Raw genomic sequence first — 19,295 nt, 5'->3', positions numbered from 1 at the left:
AGTCCTTACATAAAGTCTGGCAGCCCTACGAAGGAGTAATGTACGATAGATAGATAATAGCTTTTTTTGTTTTATTGTAATTGATCATTTTGATAACAACATGGAAATTTAGAGATTAAATAATTATTAGTGGGACAAGGCAGTGGTTTGACAGTAATAATATTACGGGGCTCAGGGGGTTGGGAATCGCATCTGTAACCGGAAGGTCGCCGGTTCGATCCCTGGGCTTTCTGTCCTGGTCATTGTGTCCTTGGGCAAGACACTTTACCCTACTTGTCTACTGGTGTTGGCCAGAGGGGCCGATGGCGCGATATGGCAGCCTCGCTTCTGTCAGTCTGCCCCAGGGCAGCTGTGGCTACAACTGTAGCTGCTTCCACCAGTGTGTGAATGTGAGAGTGAATGAATAGTGGTATTGTAAAGCGCTTTGGGTGCCTTGAAAAGCGCTATATAAAGCCAATCCATTATTATTATTAAAAAATAATGCTTTTCTTAATGTAGTCCTGATGCTTTGCCTTACCTGCCTCACACAGATGTTTCATTTTCATCACAGCAGTAAAAGTATTGGTGTTTTATTGACAGCTGTAAAGAAAGGAGTTCACACTGAAGTATCGGTTTATATAAAATCAAACACACTGAGCTCCACATAAACTTCATGCTAACCAAAATGCGTGCAAAAACAACCAGATCATTTTAAACATGCTGGAGGTGCTGCAGACAAGCAAGAACCAAAAAATGTCTCTTTGTCACCATTTTATTAGATTTTTACTGTTTGTGTTAAACTATGCTGTTTCTGTCCCTGCTCTTTGTTCTCATCAAAAGTCTTGTTCTGTTAACACTCTGTGCTGAAGCTGAAGGAAATATTAGATGATACAGCTCCAGACTAAATCACTGACCCATTAATGACGCTTCGATACAGTTGTACCTTGCACTTCTATCAACAAGGATGCAGAGGAGGTTAAAGCACTTCAGCTTAGTTTGTTCACAGCTGTGCCAAAATTCATGAATACCTCCACGGATGTCCTGAGGAGGGCAACAATATGCTTTTAATGCAGCCGATCTGACGAAAATTTAAAAGGAGAAGAGGAAGAACGGAAATGATGCGTAATGCAATGTCAGACATATGATGGTGAAAGAAAAATTGATCAGGTTGGTGATATAAAAGTGAAACTTGACTTGATTGATTTGTTTCGTACGAACTCGAGAAGTGAAAGTTATCAGACCCTATTTTGATTCTTAAGGCAGACTCGTTGGTTTTGTGAGGATTTCATTTTTTTTAAATAACCGGTCTACACTCCACACCAGTTGGTGGCGGTAATGCGCCATTGTGCTGTTTGCCAACAGCCATTAAACAATAAAAAGAAGAAGAAGGAACCGACGCTGCTCTGTCCCGTTGTGTCTGAGAGGAGGTGACTGCTGCTGCTCAAGAAATCTCAGAGGTTAGGACAGGATCGTCCGGTATGAGGAGATCAGTCAGCACAGACTGCTGGATATCAGCTGGAAATCTGAGATAAAGTCTCACATTACAGGTATGTAAAACTGGTGATGGTCTCAGTGAACGAACACAGGAATAACATATAGCACCATATAGGACTAACAGACTAACAAGGACTTCTTCTCTATCTTTAAACAGCAAACCTTTAGTATTAACATCCAGGAGACAGAAGCCGGTTCTGTGTATTTTGGTCCGAGAGTGACAAACCTGGCAGGTTTTCACCGGACGGCGTGTCCGTGCCGTCGGGTTTTGTGTTTTGTGTTTACGTCTTTTTGCGGTTACCTGCCCTTTAATCGTTTGCTGTTTTAGCCGACTGACGGTTGAAATTGTTTTGTGAGCTTTAAGTCGAGATTCCGGCTTTTCTGGCAAAAAATACTTTTACATTTAAAAACTGATCAAATTAAATCAGGATTTAATGAATCGATAACTCATTATTCATATTAAAATCGTTTTTTTAAACCCACCCTCACACAGAATAGCTGTAAAAGAAGAGCACTGTCCTGCAAAGTAACAGTGTGTAGAAATGAATACAGTTTCATATGAATACAGCTAATGTAGTTATAAAGCTATAAGGCATCTGGTATAAGAAGAAAAAATGATAAAAACATAAAAATGTTTTTCAATAATTGTTGTTATTATTTTTTAATAAGGATAGAAGATGTTTATACATTTATATTACTATGTTTTATTATTGTTTCTGTGAGGTGCAGCAGGCCATGTATATATATACTGGAAGTGCTGGGTATACAAGTCTGGCCTAAGTCTTCGGTCAGAAAGACTTCAGCAGTCCAGGAGTTTAGTTCACCGTCTTTAATGAAGCTTCACAGAAGAACTGGTTACAGCAGGGCTTGCCATGATAAATCCAACTGTGATACAGCCAGATATGCACTTATAATTGTGGCAGATGCAGTATAGGTGACTATAAGCATGGTTGTCTGGAAACAGAAACAGGTAATACTATAATTAGCAGGGTCAAAGATAACTAAGCAACAATCAGAACACATCATCAACTCAGACACAGCAATATTTTACAATGTCCACTAGGGGTCGCCGTAAGACCAGAAGTTGGCTAAATAGCACATATCTTCCCAGTTGCAAATGTTAATAACAATTTAGCATCTTTTTACTGTCTTGATGCATACTAAATCATCCAGGTATTAAAATCCCCAAAAGATTGTGGTCATCTGGACGTAGTGTTCTCAGTGGTAGAAATGTTTCATCACTCATCAAGTGACTTCTTCAGTCTCAGCTGACTGCAGGTTTCCCCAACCTTATAAACAGTACATTTGCACAAGGACTTGAAACGAGCCCACAGAAAGAACAATGGGCTGTGAGGTCAGTTTAATGATCAAGACGATCATTAATATGCAAGTTGTCATGACCACTGCTCAAAGACCATTGATCAATGGTCATTGATCCATTCACATACAATTTACAGAGAGCTGCACTCACAGCATTGTAAGATGGTGAAAGATGGACCATTAGGCCCCCTCCTCAATTGAGAGATTGTCTTTCCCTTTTCACAGGTACTCCTCCTTGGGGAGTCAAGGAGGTCTGTGATCAATGTCTATTGATTTGTGGCCACATATATGTATATGTGTGTGTGTGTGTGTTTATGCATATGTGTATGCTGGGTTTTGTTTTGTTTTTTTCATTTGCCTCTTTTATGGGCCCCCCAGCTGTCTGTGGGTCCCTGGGCATGTACACAGAATGCCCACTGAAGTAACTTTGCCATAAGATTTATTAAAAAATTGGGATTTAGATTGATCTACTTAGAAACATGGGCTGTGAGGTCAATTTCTTTTTTCATTAATATGCAAATTTGATCAAAGACCATTGATCAATGGCTATGAGTACCAATAATGGCTGCACTCACAGCACTGTAAGATGGTGAAAGATTTACCCATAGGCCCCCTCCTCGATTCAGAGATTGTCTTTTCCTTTTCATGTAAATTACCTCTTCAAGGAGTCTTTGATCAGTGGTTATTGATCAATGGTCATTACAATCTGCATATTAAATCAAGGAACTGACCTCACTGCTCGCCGTTCATTCACTGGTTTCAGTCATTGTGCAGATGTACTGGTTATAAGGTTGGTAAACCTGCAGTCAGCCCTTTGAGTGCTCCAGGAGAGTAGAAAAGCGTTATTTAAGTATCAGTCCATTTACCATTTAGCACTCACACGGTGTTCCTGAAACACTTTCAGTTTTACTAACAAATGTGAGCAACATGCTCACAGTGTACAGCGCTGCTAGATTCTATTTGCTCACAAGTGTATTTTCCTGCTATCACATTAGTAACAATTTTCTTGTGTCCCACTGTTCCTCAAGACTTCCTAAGACAATATGAAGTGTGAGGAAGAGGAAGGTCTGGATGATTGGCAGGACTTCAGCCAGGGGAGGAATTCCAGTCTGGACCAGGAGGACCCAGAGCCTCCACAGATTAAAGAGGAACAGGATGAACTCTGCATTAATCATGAGGGAGAACAACTTGTAGTGAAGCAGGAGGCCGAAGGCATCATTGTCTGGACTGGGGAAGAGCGGCGCAAACTGCTGGATACCATCTGGAAACCGGAAATAAACCCAGAGAGCACAGGTATGTAAAAACACTCTCTCTATACACACACACACACACACACACACACACGGAACACCTGATTGTTCTGTAAATAGTTTTAAATGTTTATTTAAAAAACCGTCTTGGCTGCATTTTTAGGTAAACAGCTGCAAAAACTTTGTTGTTTGCATAACTCAGTTACTTTTTTGAAGAAGTAACTATAATTAATTGCCCAACATTTACAGTTACAGGACTCTCTCCCAGACCACAGACTCATACTCATAATACAAGTCAGAGCTTTATAAATAAAAAAAGAAGAAGAAATTTTTGTTTTCAAAATTGGAGTTCAGTTATTTTTACTTCCAATAGTGTTAACATACTACCAGTGTTGGGTAAGTTACTTTAAATTAGTAACTTAGTTACATTACTAGTTACTGCTATCAAAAGTAACTCAGTTACTTTCAAAGTAACTAGTTACTAGGGAAAGTAACTTTGGTTTTACTCAGAATTCTCTTGTTAGTGTGTTGCTTCCGTAACTGGATACCCAGCAAGATTGCCAGTCTTCTAGCTTGCTTACTTGTGCATTACAAGTGCATTGTGCCACCTACCAATAGAAAGGAAAAGATAATGTGCATATTTCCATGAGAGAAATCCCACGCCTGGACCGTCGTTGACCGCCGCCATGATTCTAGCCTACGTCACAACGTCACGTGCGCTTTTTACATCCAACACGAAAACTGCAGTCGTGGTGCTTTCGATTGTACTCAGAACTCGGAAATTCTGCCTTCCAAATAGGAAGATGTAGGTAACACCAGACTGCAGATGAGCTGCATACAGAGCTGGACTGGGACAAAAAATCGTCCCGGGCATTTTGACTAGAGACTGGCCCACCATTATAGGAAAAATCATAAAGCCGTTGAATGAAAACAAACACTGTTGTGACTAGGGATGGGTACCGGTGTCCGGTGCCATCATAAACGGTAGTAACCAGACCGAAAAGCAGCGCACATTTCGATGCTTTATTTCGGTGCTTTTTTTTCCTGAGCTGTGATACACTTCTAGCCAATCATTTTACGTTTCCGAGGATAGTAGGCGGGTCCAGGTACCTACGTTCTTTTATGCAGAGCTACAGATTAAAAATGCCCAAGGCAAAAGTCTGGCTGTACTTCACAGCAAAATATGCAAACTCAGCAGCCTGCAACAAGTGCTTTAAGCTGATACTGTGATACTGTCAAAGGAGGTAACACCTCAAATCCGATGAAACACCTGGCGATGCATAGCGTTTTTTTTAAAAGCCGAGAAATGCGCCGTATTTGATAGCTTGCTGCGAGACCTCACACCGAGCGCATCTACTGCGGGTGTGGTGCCTGTTATCAGACCTGGGGTTAGCAACATCCCCAAAAACACGAAGAGGAGAGTCCTGGCCCCTAGCCCTGCCAGTGTAGCAGAAATAATGAGGATGATGATGCAGCAGCAGCCGTTCTTCTCTGCGTGAGTAGCTTAATGTTGTTCGTGTGTAATTTACGTTGAGTAGGCTAACCACGTTATTACATTAATGCATGTAAGGTGAACTAGCAAACATCATCATAGCTACATGCGGCTGTCTTCTTGTTTGATGGCAGATACTCCCTTCACCCTGGCCAAAAAGGCTAAAATGACCAAAGAAAAAGAGGGAAACGGCTAAACATGAGAGGTTTTTGGATAAAGTTTGTTTTTTCCATTGTTTAAGCACTGCTTCCAGCCAAGAGTGATACCATATATGCCCCATAGCTGCAGAAAAGGCTAACATTGTTATCTTTTTACAAAAACCAGCTGAACATGAGAGGTTTTTGGACCAATTTTGTGTTCTCCATTCTTTAAGCACCGGTTTGAGCACCGTTTGAGAACCGGCACCGTTTCAAAAGTACCGATTTGGCACCGGTATCGGATAAAACCTAAACGATACCCATCCCTAGTTGTGACAGTGATGTACACTGTCTTGATGGTATATATGCATCAATCTATCAATCGTTTGTTGCAAGATTCAGATAATTATTTTTTTAAAAGCTAGATATTTTAAATGAGAATAAGAAAGAAAAGTACTATTTTGTGCCCCCCTCTCCCTGTTAATGCCCTACTTGGCCCCCCTGGCAAAACTTTGCTAGACTCGCCCCTGCACAGTTACCAGCTGTCAGCTACGTAAAAAAATGATCCTGGTGTTATTTGTCTCTCAGAAACAGTTCATAACTTCCCTTCAACTCATTCATGTCACCTAAAAGGTAAACCTGTTTCTCCATCACCTGTTCAGCTCTGATGATTCAGTAAGGACATCTCCTGGTTTCATCTTCATGTTTCCCTCTCACCAGCAGAGATGGGCAGTAATCTGATTACCTTTTTCAAGTAACGAGTAAAGTAAGGGATTACTATTGCAAAATCGGTAATTAGATTACCGTTACTTTCCCGTAGGAACGCTGCGTTACTGCGTTACTAAAACCATGATTTTTTGCGAGAATGTCTCATGACAGTGACGTAAGCAAGTGCGCCGTTGGTGACAACAGCTGTGTGCAGATCAACAATGGATCACATATCGATTGTGGGAGAGAGTATGAGCGTGCAGCGTTTAAAGCGTGGAAGTACTGACCTTATTTTGAGTTTGATTCCGTAAAAAGTGACAAAAACATTAGCGTCCATCGTGCGTGGGAAGAAAACTTCTTTTTACAGCGAAAAAACCCCCTAAACTTCCAAGCAAGCACCGAGTGCGCTATGACGTAATGGGAAACTCACAGAGAAACTCGCGGACTCTTCAACTGACCGCAGCACACCTGCACCAGGGTAAACCTCCGCCTACCCCCAGTCCTGCTTTACAGGTAAAAATAGAGCAACAGGACCGCTGAGTCTTTGACTTTATTTATTTACTGCTGTGTTTTACTTGCATCTATTTGAAAGACTGAGTGTAAACACAAAAAATATTTTATTTTATGTTCTGGAATGTGCAGAAAATAGGTTTAAATGTTAAACTAATTTATTCAAGTCAGAGAATGTCGCATATAATTAAATTTTTGCTTGATGCATAAAGTTAAAAGATTAAAACTGATAAAACAAGTTTAAAAAAAGAGACTTTTCCATTTGATTACATTTTGTATGATGGATTATGCAGAAAAAGTAGAATTGGGCTGAAAGATCTATCGCTTTATCACCTCTTCAGGTTGTAAATCGTGTTTTAAAAAAGTAACTAAGTAATTAATTACTTTTGAAAATAAGTAATCAGTAAAGTAATGGGATTACTTTTTGGGGGAGTAATCAGTAATTAGTTACTGATTACTTTTTTCAAGTAACTTGACCAAAACTGCTCACCAGATAACCAAACCGACATCATGACCAGCAGCTTTTACGGCTGTGGCTCCAGCAAACATCAGCTGATACTAGAAATTAATATTAAATAAATTCTAACAACAGCTGATCAAGCTTAAACGTGCTGCTGTTGTTTAACGCGACATCCGCTTGTTTCCTCTTTCTGGCGCAAAGTGGGCGATAAACAACCAAGAGAGAAAAGCCGATAAGCTGATCATTGATCAGTTTAATGATTGAAGTAGAAACAGGAGAGGGAGAGAGAATGAGAGAAGAAGAGGCAGCTGTGCAGCAAAGACACAGAAAAACTCCAGCTTTGTGTCTTTTTCATTGTAGCTGAAGTACTGGACAAGCTGCGTTCCTTTTCACCTCAATACGAAACGCGTAATATTTTATCGGAGACGATTCCGTGTTTTTAGGGGATGGTTGGCAACTCTAATAACTAACCCTATGAACAAAATAAAGTTCAACATCAGTAACATAGCACCATCCAGCTGTATAGAAACTCCATCATGCTAGCTAGTACCCAGTACGAAAAAGTCCGCATAACAAAAATAAACTGTACCTTAACTTGGTTTATATCTGACCCAGATAGACTTCAGGTCATAACTTCTTACCTGAAGTTCAGTTCACCTGACACTTGGACCGGCGGCCGCCTCGGGTCTTTGCTCCTCCTGCCTCCCCCTTCCCTCATCCACCTGCTGGCCTCCACCACTTGCTAATGTTACTGAATCAGTGGAAGCTCTGCGATAGCCACCGCAAGAAGTAACGAATAACGATCCTATCTAAATCCCAGTAACGATTAACACGTTCCTGATTTTGGCATAATAACTAGTTACCGTGCTCGTTACCACAATAATAACGTAGTTACTGTAACACGTTACTTAATAACGTGTTAGTCCCTACACTGCATACTACACAGGTCATGAACAAGATTTTTTTAATTTTCATTGTAAGTGAGCTAAAGCAGTTAATTAAAAGTAGTCTAACATAAATGTAAATGCTGTAATTTAATAAACCATGAAACTTGGATGGATTCGATGTTGGCGTGACCACAGTGCACACATCTAATGTCGCTCACAGTGGTCCAAGGGACCACTCAGGGAGTTTGTGTGTTTGCTCAGACACATGAAAAATTAGAGGGAACATTGCCCCCCACCCACCCATGAAAGAACTGCTAGAAAATACACAACACACAGTAATAATATGTTTTACATTATAAAACAATTCTAATTCTAAGTGATGTTATACACTGCTTGCATTAAATTTTAGGATCGTATTTATACTGTTAAACTCGAACAAAAGACGGTATATTAAAATTATGTTAAAGTTAGGAAGGTAAAAATAAAAATTTATGGTTACTGACAATTTTAGATTTTTCATTTTATTTTACATTAGGTGTGTTAATTCAGTTTCTGTTTTGTAATTTAATTGATGTTTGTATTTAAACATATGTACTTAAAAATAACTGAAAATTCTGTAAAATGTTAAATGAAAAACTCTGGATGTTTAAAAACTCTGCCATTTAACAAATATTGAGCTTTTCTAATAAGAGTGTCAGAACTCCAGTCATTTATATCAGTGCAAAAATTAATTGTTCAAATTTTGGAATTACACTTTTCTTTCATAAACACATTTTTCCCATTTGTCCCATCAGATCTGATTCACCAAGTTGAGCGTAACAAGGAGGAGTTTCTGACAGACCAACAGATCTGTAACCAGGAGAATAACTTCAGCCTGGACCAGGAGCACCCAGATCCTCCACAGATTAAAGAGGAACAGCGCAACAGTCAGGAGGCAGAACAGTTTCTACTGAAGCAGGAAACTGATACGTTTATGGTGATTCCTTTTTATGAGCATAGTGACCTCAATAAACTAGAACCAAACAGGAACCAGCTTCTTTCTTTTAACTCTTATGAACCAAACATGCGTGATTGGAAAGAAGGTCACCATGTGGACCTGGGATCGGCTAGAAATTGGGAGCTGAAGAAAATGAGACATAACGGAAACGATAGTCACAGTAATATAATACACATCTCTCCAGTATCAGAGAGTCAGTGTAAATCTATTAAAAATAAAAATTGTGTAAAATGCAACACTTGTGGTAAAACCTTTCGCGATAAATACAGCCTCACTAGACATTTGAAAGTGCACACAGGTGAGAAACCTTATTCTTGTACCACCTGTGATAAAAGATTTAGTGAGTTGTCAAGTTTGAAGAGACACATGAAAATTCACACAGGTGAAAGGCCATATTTTTGTAGCATCTGTGGAAAAAGATTCCGGCAAACGATAAACTTGAAAACTCACATTAGATGTCACACAGGTGAGAAGCCCTATTCCTGTGGCGCTTGTGGAAAGCAATTCAGTCACATGATAAACTTGAAAACTCACATGAGAACTCACACAGGTGAGAAGCCCTATTCCTGTAGCACTTGTGGGAAAGATTTTAGTAACTTCTCAGCATTCAAAACTCACATGAGATTCCACACAGGTGAGAAGCCGCATTCTTGTGATACTTGTGGGAAAGGATTCAGACATATGATGAACTTGAAAACTCACATGAGAACTCACACAGGTGAGAAACCCTATTCTTGTAGTACCTGTGGCAAAAGATTCAGTCATAAATCAACATTGGAACGTCACATGCGAATTCACACAGGTGAGAAGCCACATTCTTGTACCATTTGTGGGAAAAGATTTTGTAACTTATCAGCATTAAAATCTCACACTAGATTTCACACAGGTGAGAAGCCACATTCTTGTGGCACCTGTGGGAAAGGATTCAGTCACATGGTAAATTTGAAAACTCATATGAGAATTCACACAGGGGAGAAACCATATTCTTGTAACACCTGTGGAAAACAATTCAGTTATAGAATGAACTTGAAAACTCACATGAGAACTCACACAGGTGAGAAGCCCTATTCCTGTAGCACTTGTGGGAAAGATTTTAGTGACTTCTCAGCATTAAAATCTCACACTAGATTCCACACAGGTGAGAAGCCACATTCTTGTGATACTTGTGGGAAAAGATTCAGTCATATGATGAACTTGAAAACTCACATGAGAACTCACACAGGTGAGAAGCCCTATTCTTGTAGTACCTGCGGCAAAAGATTTAGTCAGAAATCAACATTGGAACGTCATATGCAAATTCACACAGGTGAGAAGCCACATTCTTGTAGCACATGTGGTAAAAGATTCAGACATATGATGAACTTGAGAACTCACATGAGAACTCACACAGGTGAGAAGCCCTATTCGTGCAGTGCCTGTGGCAAAAGATTTAGTCAGAAATCAACATTGGAACGTCACATGCAAAGTCACACAGGAGAGAAACCACATTCTTGCACCACGTGTGGGAAAGGATTTAGTAACTTATCAGCATTAAAATCTCACACTAGATTCCATACAGGTGAGAAGCCACATTATTGTGGCACCTGTGGGAAAGGATTCAGTCAAATGGTGAATTTGAAAACTCATATGAGAATTCATACAGGGGAGAAACCATATTCTTGTAACGGCTGTGAGAAAAGATTTCGTTACACGACACAGTTGAAAAGACACATGAGAATTCATACTGGTTGAAAGTTTCACTCTTACAAAATGTGGGAGAGCTACTGTCACGCGTTTGTTTCTCACACAGGTGAGAAGTGAAATCACTGCAAGACCTGAGGGAAAAGACCCCATTCTTATCTATGGTATAGTTTCTGTCAAGAACACTTAAAGACAGAATTCTTTGGGGCACTTTCATGTTTATCAGATAGCATAGTGAAGACAATAGGGAGAGCATGACAAGTGAATAGAAAAATAGGCGCAGCAAAGGGAATCAGGTAGGAATCAAACATGAGTTACAGCATGCAATATTACAGCATATACTAATCTATTCAACTTGTGAGCTAAACTGTTATCCAAGAGCTTTGAGAATTGTTTATTTAAATTATTACCTCATTTCCATGATATATTGATGAATCTCTGAGTTATTTAAATCCCTGTATTTATCTGAACTCATATTTTCCAGTTGTTCTAGTGTTGTACATGTGACATCAATTGTAAATGTCTGTTGTTTACAATATTACAATTGTAATAATTATTATTTTATTATTAAAAACCAATAATTATGTCATGGTGGACTTGAAATCACTTTGTTTTGCCATGCTGAACTTCAGGGGAAATGTTATGCCTATATTGTTATTTATTGTTTAGTTCTGTTGTAAATGAGTATGGGTTATGTGTTCTTAAATGGTAAATAAAGAGATATTTAAAGGTTTTTGTGGTTATTTATTTCTTCAGAATCAGAATCATCCATCCATTTCCTTCCGCCTTTCCTTTCCAGGGTTGCGGGGGGCGCTGGAGCCTATCCCAGCTGTTATAGGGTGAGAGGCGGGGTACACCCTGGACAGATTGCCAGTCTGTCACAGGGCTAACACATAGAGACACAGCAACCATTCGCACTCACATTCACTCACAGATTCACACCTATGGGCAATTTAGATTAATCAATCAACCTATCCCCACTAACAGAATCAGATATACTTTATTAATCCCGAAGGAAATTATGGTTTACAGCAGGCAGCATGCTAGTTGGCGCATTCGCACTTACAAGGAACCTTCTGACCAAACATGCTTTAGACATACATCACATTAGGGAAGCCGGTTAGAGAGGTAGGCTGATAGGAAAGAACAACAAAATTAAACAAACATGAGGTGAGAGGAGAAAAAACTCCACCCAGACTGAGCTCCTAATGGGAGAACAGTTTGAGAGCAGAAAAAATCACCTCAGCACAAAAAAGCACATGGCTGTTATTACACCATAGAAACACATGACAAACAACACATGACAAGTAACTTCTCTGGCTCTTGATGAAGGCGGTCGCACTTTTTCCCTTCCTTTATCTTTCCTGCTTGGCTTTCTCATGTCTCTGTCTAGTCTTGTCTACTTTTCTCTCTCTACCCTGGAAGAGTCTCACAGTCTGTTCTCTAAAACCTAAAAGAGGAATTATGGATTTGATCAACTGGCCCCTGAATGCAATTGACACCCTCTTCACAACGAGAAGCCTGGGTTTGGAAGAGACCGTGTGTCCTGGAGGGACGTTCTCTGCCGGATACATGATGGATGGGTGGAAGGACTGGAGGGTTGTGTGCCTGGTGGGACTGTCGACCAAGGACATTGAAGACCTTTTTGGAACCATGATAACAGGGTTCTTGCTGATAGGCGCTGGCTTGGCCCTGGCTTATCGAAGAATAAAGAAAGCGGAAACGGCTGTTCAAATTCCCACAAGGCTGCCCGCTATGTTGATTGGAACGATGGAGTGAGCCGTGTCTTCTCAGAATGGGCTCATTAGACGCAGCCCGGATGACATCTTGGAGAAGCTTGTGGCTGCTGTGAGTACTGAGACTCTGACAACATCTGACAACATCTTGGAGAGGCTCACGGCTGTCGTGAACACTCGTGCTCTATGAGCAAACTGGATAACATCTCGGTGTAGCTGGATAACATCGTGGAGAGGCTCACGGCTCTCCATTGGGAATGGTGAGGAACCAGTGATGGACATTAGACAGACTGTAAAATTGTCATGCAGTGGTTTGCACTAAAGAAAGAACACCACCATTATTTCATGCGGCTACCATATCGGCGCCTGCTGCGGTCTCAAAGCTGGAGCTGAACATAACAAACAATTTGTCCCCTGATAACAAACTGTGTTTAGACTCTTCGTTCCAAACGCCCTCGTACGCTTATCTCCAAGGCCGAGTCGGACGGTGGGTCTGGGCCCAGCGCTGGATGAATAGCTGCAGGGCAGCATGGCTGTGTCTGCATCGGCTTCTCACCCCTTACCCACCCCTGTTGCTTTTCACGTGCTTCATGATGTTGTGATCTGGACATTTATGTGCTCTTTGTGCAGAGGAGGTTTTTTTTTCTGTTCTCATGCTGTCCTCCCATAGGAGCACCCAAGTCCCCTCCTCGACTTGCCCATTGTATTGTACATTTCAGTGTTTTTCCATAATACTACCGGTCTCCGACCTGTCTCCCCATGTGATGTCTGTGTTGTGTATGTAAGGTCGGGGTGGGGAGGCTTTCTTGACTGGTGGAAATTCCTAAAACGAAGTCTTCACTTATCCCTTTGAATCAGTGGATAACTGACACTTTAACTTATATTTTATTGTTATTATTGTATTGTTAGGCGGTTGTGGGCAAAAGACCTGCAACTGACAAATAAAGGCTATCTCATCATCTCATCATTATTGTTGTTTGTTTGTCGTATTTATTATTCTTATCGTACCTTTCATATTTCTGGAAGTAAACTTCTTTTTACATCAAAAAACCCCCTTAAATTCTGAGCAAGCACCGAGCACGATGCCACGGGAATGTGAAATCCACAGAGAAACCCCTGGATCCCCCCACTGACATGACCGCTGCAGCACCGGGCAAACCTCCACCAACCCCACTCCTGCTAAACTGGTGACAACCGAATTAAGAGCGACAGGACTCAGTGCCACTGAGTCTTTGGTTTTATTTATTTTCTGCTGTGTTTTAATTGCATGTATTTGAAAGAGTGAGTGTAAACATACAAAAAAAAATATTTTATATGCTGGAATATGCAGAAAAAAGGTCAAAAACCAAATTTCTACAAGACAAAGATTGTTGCATATAATTTAATTTTTGCTTAATGCATAAAGTTAAAAGATTAAAACTAACAAAACAAGTTTTAAAAAGAGACTTTTTCATTTGATTACATTTTATATGATAGATTATACAGAAAAAGTAGAATTGGACATCACTAAGTTTTTGCAAAGGTCTATTGATTTATTACCTATTCGGGTTTTGTATCGTGTTTTCAAGAAGTAACTAAGTAACTGAGTAACAAATTACTTTTCTCAAGTAACTAAACCAGCACTGTTGGTGAACATATTCTGTTTCCAAAAGCTGCCAGACATTGTTATTGTGCTGTTTATTCATCCTTGCTCTTTGACTCTGAGCCTCCTCCGTGTGTCAGTATCCTGTTAGCATTTCTCTGGATGAAGCTCCCTTGAAAACATCTCTACCAAATAAACTCAACTTTTAGAAGGACCTCACCTGCCTGCCCACTCTCCATCCCTTCACATCCTATCAGCCCATTGCTCCTCTTCATGAATCCCTGTCCTCTACTCCTCATTCACCTCATGTTAATAAATCTCTTGTGACGGCCTTTTTATGTTCCAAACACCAAAAAAGTCCAAGAAAAGGCCATGGGTGGCAACGGGAGGTTTGTTTTAGAACACATTTCTTACTTCATTGTTTAAAATTATATGGTGTTTATTTCGTGGAAAATGACAAACAAAAAACCCCCCAAATAACTTCTTGCAATTTAAAATGAAATGAAAGTCAACTTAATTTGCTTTAACAACTTCAAAAAGTGGTGAAAAAAAAAATCATTTTTTAAACCCTCCCGTTGTCCCATCTGAAATTTGGCAAACAAAAAACATCTGTACCACACCCCTCCAGGGTGCTCTTAATCCCTTGATTGATGGGAGGGTCCATAAGCTAATAAACCAATCACTTTCCAAAAATAAAATGAATTACAAATTTACATAACAAAAACTAGGTCCACATATTCTTACAACTTTAAAGAAAAAACAAAAATGAATACAAATTGCGATTTATAAACATTCAACAAAAATGGCCACAGCATCTCTTAAACTTGCCTCTGAGTATTGCATCTGCTTTTACTGCTGCTACTTCTCTTTAACTTCTCTTTAACCTTGTAAAACAAGGAAGCAACCTATGGAATACGCGAAGTCCTGATTTCTTCCATCTGAAACAGTCAATGTATCTCAAAAGGAGAAAGGGAAGTAGTGCATGCTCCCAGTGCTAACTACCATGCCTGAAAGTACTTAGTTACTCATTTTCTTACTTACACTGGACATATTGAGGACCTGGTAGCAGTTCAGAAGGAGTAAGAAGCCCTTTTTGTTGAGACCCTTTTTCTTTTGTTTATTGGCTGGGAGAGAATTGCCCTTTCTTTCTGTTATATATATAGAATAAGGATCATTATGTATGCATCAGTATGACTGTGCAATGACAATAAAGAGTTATCTTATTGGTAGTGCCATGGTCCTGGGTCTTGTTGACCCAGTGTTTTGAGTTCTCTTGTATTTTTTTTTGTCATTTGGTGTTACTTTATTATTAACCTCCTAGGACCTGGCGTCCACATGTGTGGACATCACACTTTAAGTATAAAAACAATAATAAACACAAAGTTTTGGTTCTATAACATTTTTCTATCATTGCTTTATTATGGATTAGGTGCAAGAGTTGTTAAAATGTATAATTAAATAATAGATGAATTCAATAGCAAACTGTGCCTCGTTCTCAGATGGACAGCAAGTGGAATGTGATAGATGAGATGAGGAGATGGAAGGAAGAAGAGAGGCAAAGAGTGATTCACAGGCAGAGCTTAGTTTATTTCCCACAGTTTTGTTGCCTTATGGTTCCAAGCGCCGTGACCAATACTTGCGTTTTATTATTATCTCATAACACTTGTTTAATCAGCTACCCTCTCTCCTGTGGACTGTTTAATCTCTACAGTCTCAGATCAACACAGCCCTGCCCTCCAGCACTATCAGCAGCAAGAGCAGAAGCAACCCCCCAAACAGCAACATTGTACCCCATCAGGTAAAAAATAGGCTACGTTTGCTTTGCATTGTGCCCACCTGATGACAGTGATGTAGTGTGATGTGATTCCATATTAGATTCTTGATGAATGTGGGTTGTTGTTGTTCAGCCTGCTTCTATGTGCCCTTTTTAACTGTGAGCACCCGCCCCTTTAAACATCTCTGCACTGCCCTGACTAAATGTATATATAAACTGTCTCTATGGTTTACAGTCTGAGTCTGACAAGCTGTCAGCTGTTCATTTCTGCTATTTGAATTGTTAAAAGAAACAAACTATTCATTTAGCAGATTAACAAAAAGAATAGAGGCATCCAGTTATTGACATTTATATTATTTAGTTAAAGGTTTGAACAGAAAAACAATTAAACACAGAGCCTCTTCCTGCTTTCTGGAATGAATCGCAGCATGAAAACCCTTCCTCTTCTTCCTGCTCTCTAGCTCAGCACCTCCTGTCTGTCCATATCGTTCTGTGTTCCCTCCCCTTTAGATCTACATTATGAAGATGGGTGTAACCAACATGTGTTAGAGCTGGCAGGCCCCATTCACAGCAGCAACACTTGTTGTTCAGATCAGAGGTCAGACCAGTTTCTATAATAAGGAAGTGAAACTTACACAGTCACTGACACTGAGAGGAGAAATGGCGCAGAAAAGTGTTCAGCTGGATCGAGAAACCTTCTCTTGTTCGATCTGTTTGGATCTACTGAAGGATCCGGTGGCTCTTCCCTGTGGACACAGCTACTGCATGAAGTGTATTGAAAGCTTCTGGGATGAAGAGGAAAAGAAGAAAATCTACAGCTGCCCTCAGTGCAGACAGACTTTCACAGCGAGGCCTGTCCTGGTGAAAAACACCATGTTAGCAGTTTTAGTGGAGGAGCTGAAGAAGACTGGACTCCAAGCTGCTCCTGCTGATCACTGCTATGCTGGACCTGAAGATGTGGCCTGTGATTTCTGCACTGGAAGAAAAATAAAAGCCTTCAAGTCCTGTTTAGTCTGTCTGGCATCTTACTGTGAGAAACACCTTCAGACTCATTATGATTCACCTACATTCAAGAAACACAAGCTGGTGGAGCCCTCCAAGAAGCTCCAGGAGAACATCTGCTCTCGTCATGATGAGGTGATGAAGATGTTCTGCCGTACTGATCAGCAGAGTATCTGTTATCTCTGCTCTGTGGATGAACATAAAGGCCACGACACAGTCTCAGCTGCAGCAGAAAGGACTGAGAGGCAGAGAGAGCTGGAGGTGAGTCGACTAAACATCCAGCAGAGAATCCAGGACAGAGAGAAAGATGTGAAGCTGCTTCAACAGGAGGTGGAGGCCATCAATCAGTCTGCTGATCAAACAGTGGAGCACAGTGAGAAGATCTTCACTGAGCTGATCCATCTCATCCAGAAAAGAAGCTCTGATGTGAAGCAGCAGATCAGATCCCAGCAGGAAACTGAAGTGAGTCGAGTCAAAGAGCTTCAGGAGAAGCTGGAGCAGGAGATCACTGAGCTGAAGAGGAAAGATGCTGAGCTGAAGCAGCTCTCACACACAGAGGATCACATCCAGTTTCTACACAACTACCCCTCACTGTCAGCACTCAGTGAGTCTACAGACTCATCCAGCATCAATATCCGTCCTCTGAGCTACTTTGAGGATGTGACAGCAGCTGTGTCAGAGGTCAGAGATAAACTACAGGACATTCTGAGAGAGGAATGGTCAAACATCTCACTGACAGTCACTGAAGTGGATGTTTTACTGTCACAACCAGAGCCAAAGACCAGAGCTGGATTCTTAAAATATTCATGTGAAATCACACTGGATCCAAACACAGCACACAAACAGCTGTTATTATCAGAGGGGAACAGAAAAGCAACATTTATGGAACAAGAACAGTCTTATTCTGATCATCCAGACAGATTCACCTTTTGGTGTCAGGTCCTGAGTAGACAGAGTTTGACTAGATGTTGTTACTGGGAGGTGGAGTGGAGAGGTGGAAGAGGTTATGTAGCAGTTGCATACAAGAATATCAGCAGAACAGGGAGTGGGAAAGAATGTAACTTTGGACGTAATGACAAATCTTGGGCATTAGATTGTAACAACAACAGTTATAAATTTTGGTACAACAACATTGAAACTCCTGTCTCAGGTCCTTGTTCCTCCAGAGTAGGAGTGTACCTGGATCACAGAGCAGGTATTTTGTCCTTCTACAGCGTCTCTGAAACCATGACTCTCCTCCACAGAGTCCAGACCACATTCACTCAGCCGCTCTATGCTGGACTTTGGCTTGGAGAGACTGCAGAGATCATTAAACTGAAATAGTTTCCATTTTATTTTCACAGAATCATTGTTTTGACATTTTGTGCAATATATATACTCAAAAATGGTGGAGAAAATGTGAACCTAATCTCAATGACTAACTGAAGTAGTAGTTATAAGTACATATTTTCAACTTTCTTCTTCATAAAAAAGAAAGAAGTCAACTTTTGCTTTACTTGATTTTGACAACAAAAAAGATTTGATGCAATGATTCATCACAGGTAAAGTTACACACATTTTTTGTTTTGTTTTGTTCCACATTTTTAAGCATTGGACAAATTACCTTTCTTTGATGTGTCTCAATTGGATAAGTAGAAGAAAATGGATGGCAATAGATATGGCAATAAATAAATAGATGCATGAAAGCTTTAAGGTATTTCTTGTTTTCAGTCTTTTTTATGCAATAAAAGACTTTGTTATCATGTTTACTATCAAAGAAGTTGTAAGCATTAGTTCTCAATCTAGGAAATGGAGTTATTACAGCAGAAACCTGAAACATTACTCTCACCAGAATAACTATGAAAACAATTTAAAATAGTTTGAAGAAGTAAATACAATGCTGAGCTTAAATCCAGAATAACCTAAACTACAACCACTATGCACAGTGATGCGCAGGCACTCAGTAGGCCACAGGTGTCAAACTCCAGGCCTCGAGGGCCGGTGTCCTGCAGGTTTTAGATGTGTCCTTGATCCAACACAGCTGGTTTAAATGTCTAAATTACCTCCTAAACATATCTTGAAGTTCTCCAGACACCTATTAATGAACTAATTCTTTGATTCAGGTGTGTTGACCCAGGATGATATCTAAAACCTGCAGGACATTGGACCACAAGGCCTGGAGTTTGATACCCCTGCAGTCGGCAAACGACAGGCTTTGGTGGCTGAAGCTGGGGTTGTGCCTCTGGCTCAGGAGGAGAGGGACCTGCAGGTTTGGTCTCTGATACAGGCGGAGGCATGGAAGCCGTCT

General features: G+C 40.4%; 2 protein-coding genes across 2 annotated transcripts; both read left to right on the top strand.

Moving 5' to 3' along the window:
- The first annotated feature begins 841 nt into the window (after nt 1–841).
- Nucleotides 842–11,641, top strand: LOC101484309 (uncharacterized). Its single transcript, XM_076877104.1, has 3 exons — nt 842–1,526; nt 3,822–4,086; nt 9,032–11,641. Exons 2-3 carry the CDS (start codon nt 3,837–3,839, stop codon nt 10,963–10,965), a joined length of 2,184 nt encoding a protein of 727 aa, XP_076733219.1. The 5' UTR covers nt 842–1,526; nt 3,822–3,836; the 3' UTR covers nt 10,966–11,641.
- A 4,241-nt stretch (nt 11,642–15,882) lies between these two features.
- LOC106675582 (tripartite motif-containing protein 16-like) lies at nt 15,883–18,693 on the top strand. The gene is made up of 2 exons (XM_014410507.4): nt 15,883–16,030; nt 16,517–18,693. Exon 2 carries the CDS (start codon nt 16,667–16,669, stop codon nt 18,329–18,331), a length of 1,665 nt encoding a protein of 554 aa, XP_014265993.3. The 5' UTR covers nt 15,883–16,030; nt 16,517–16,666; the 3' UTR covers nt 18,332–18,693.
- The last annotated feature ends 602 nt before the right edge of the window (nt 18,694–19,295 follow it).

The sequence above is a fragment of the Maylandia zebra genome, linkage group LG18 (assembly GCF_041146795.1).
Source record: "Maylandia zebra isolate NMK-2024a linkage group LG18, Mzebra_GT3a, whole genome shotgun sequence".
NCBI lineage: Eukaryota > Metazoa > Chordata > Actinopteri > Cichliformes > Cichlidae > Maylandia > Maylandia zebra.
Note: the sequence above shows the minus strand (reverse complement) of the source record. Positions and strands in the feature narration are given on the sequence as shown.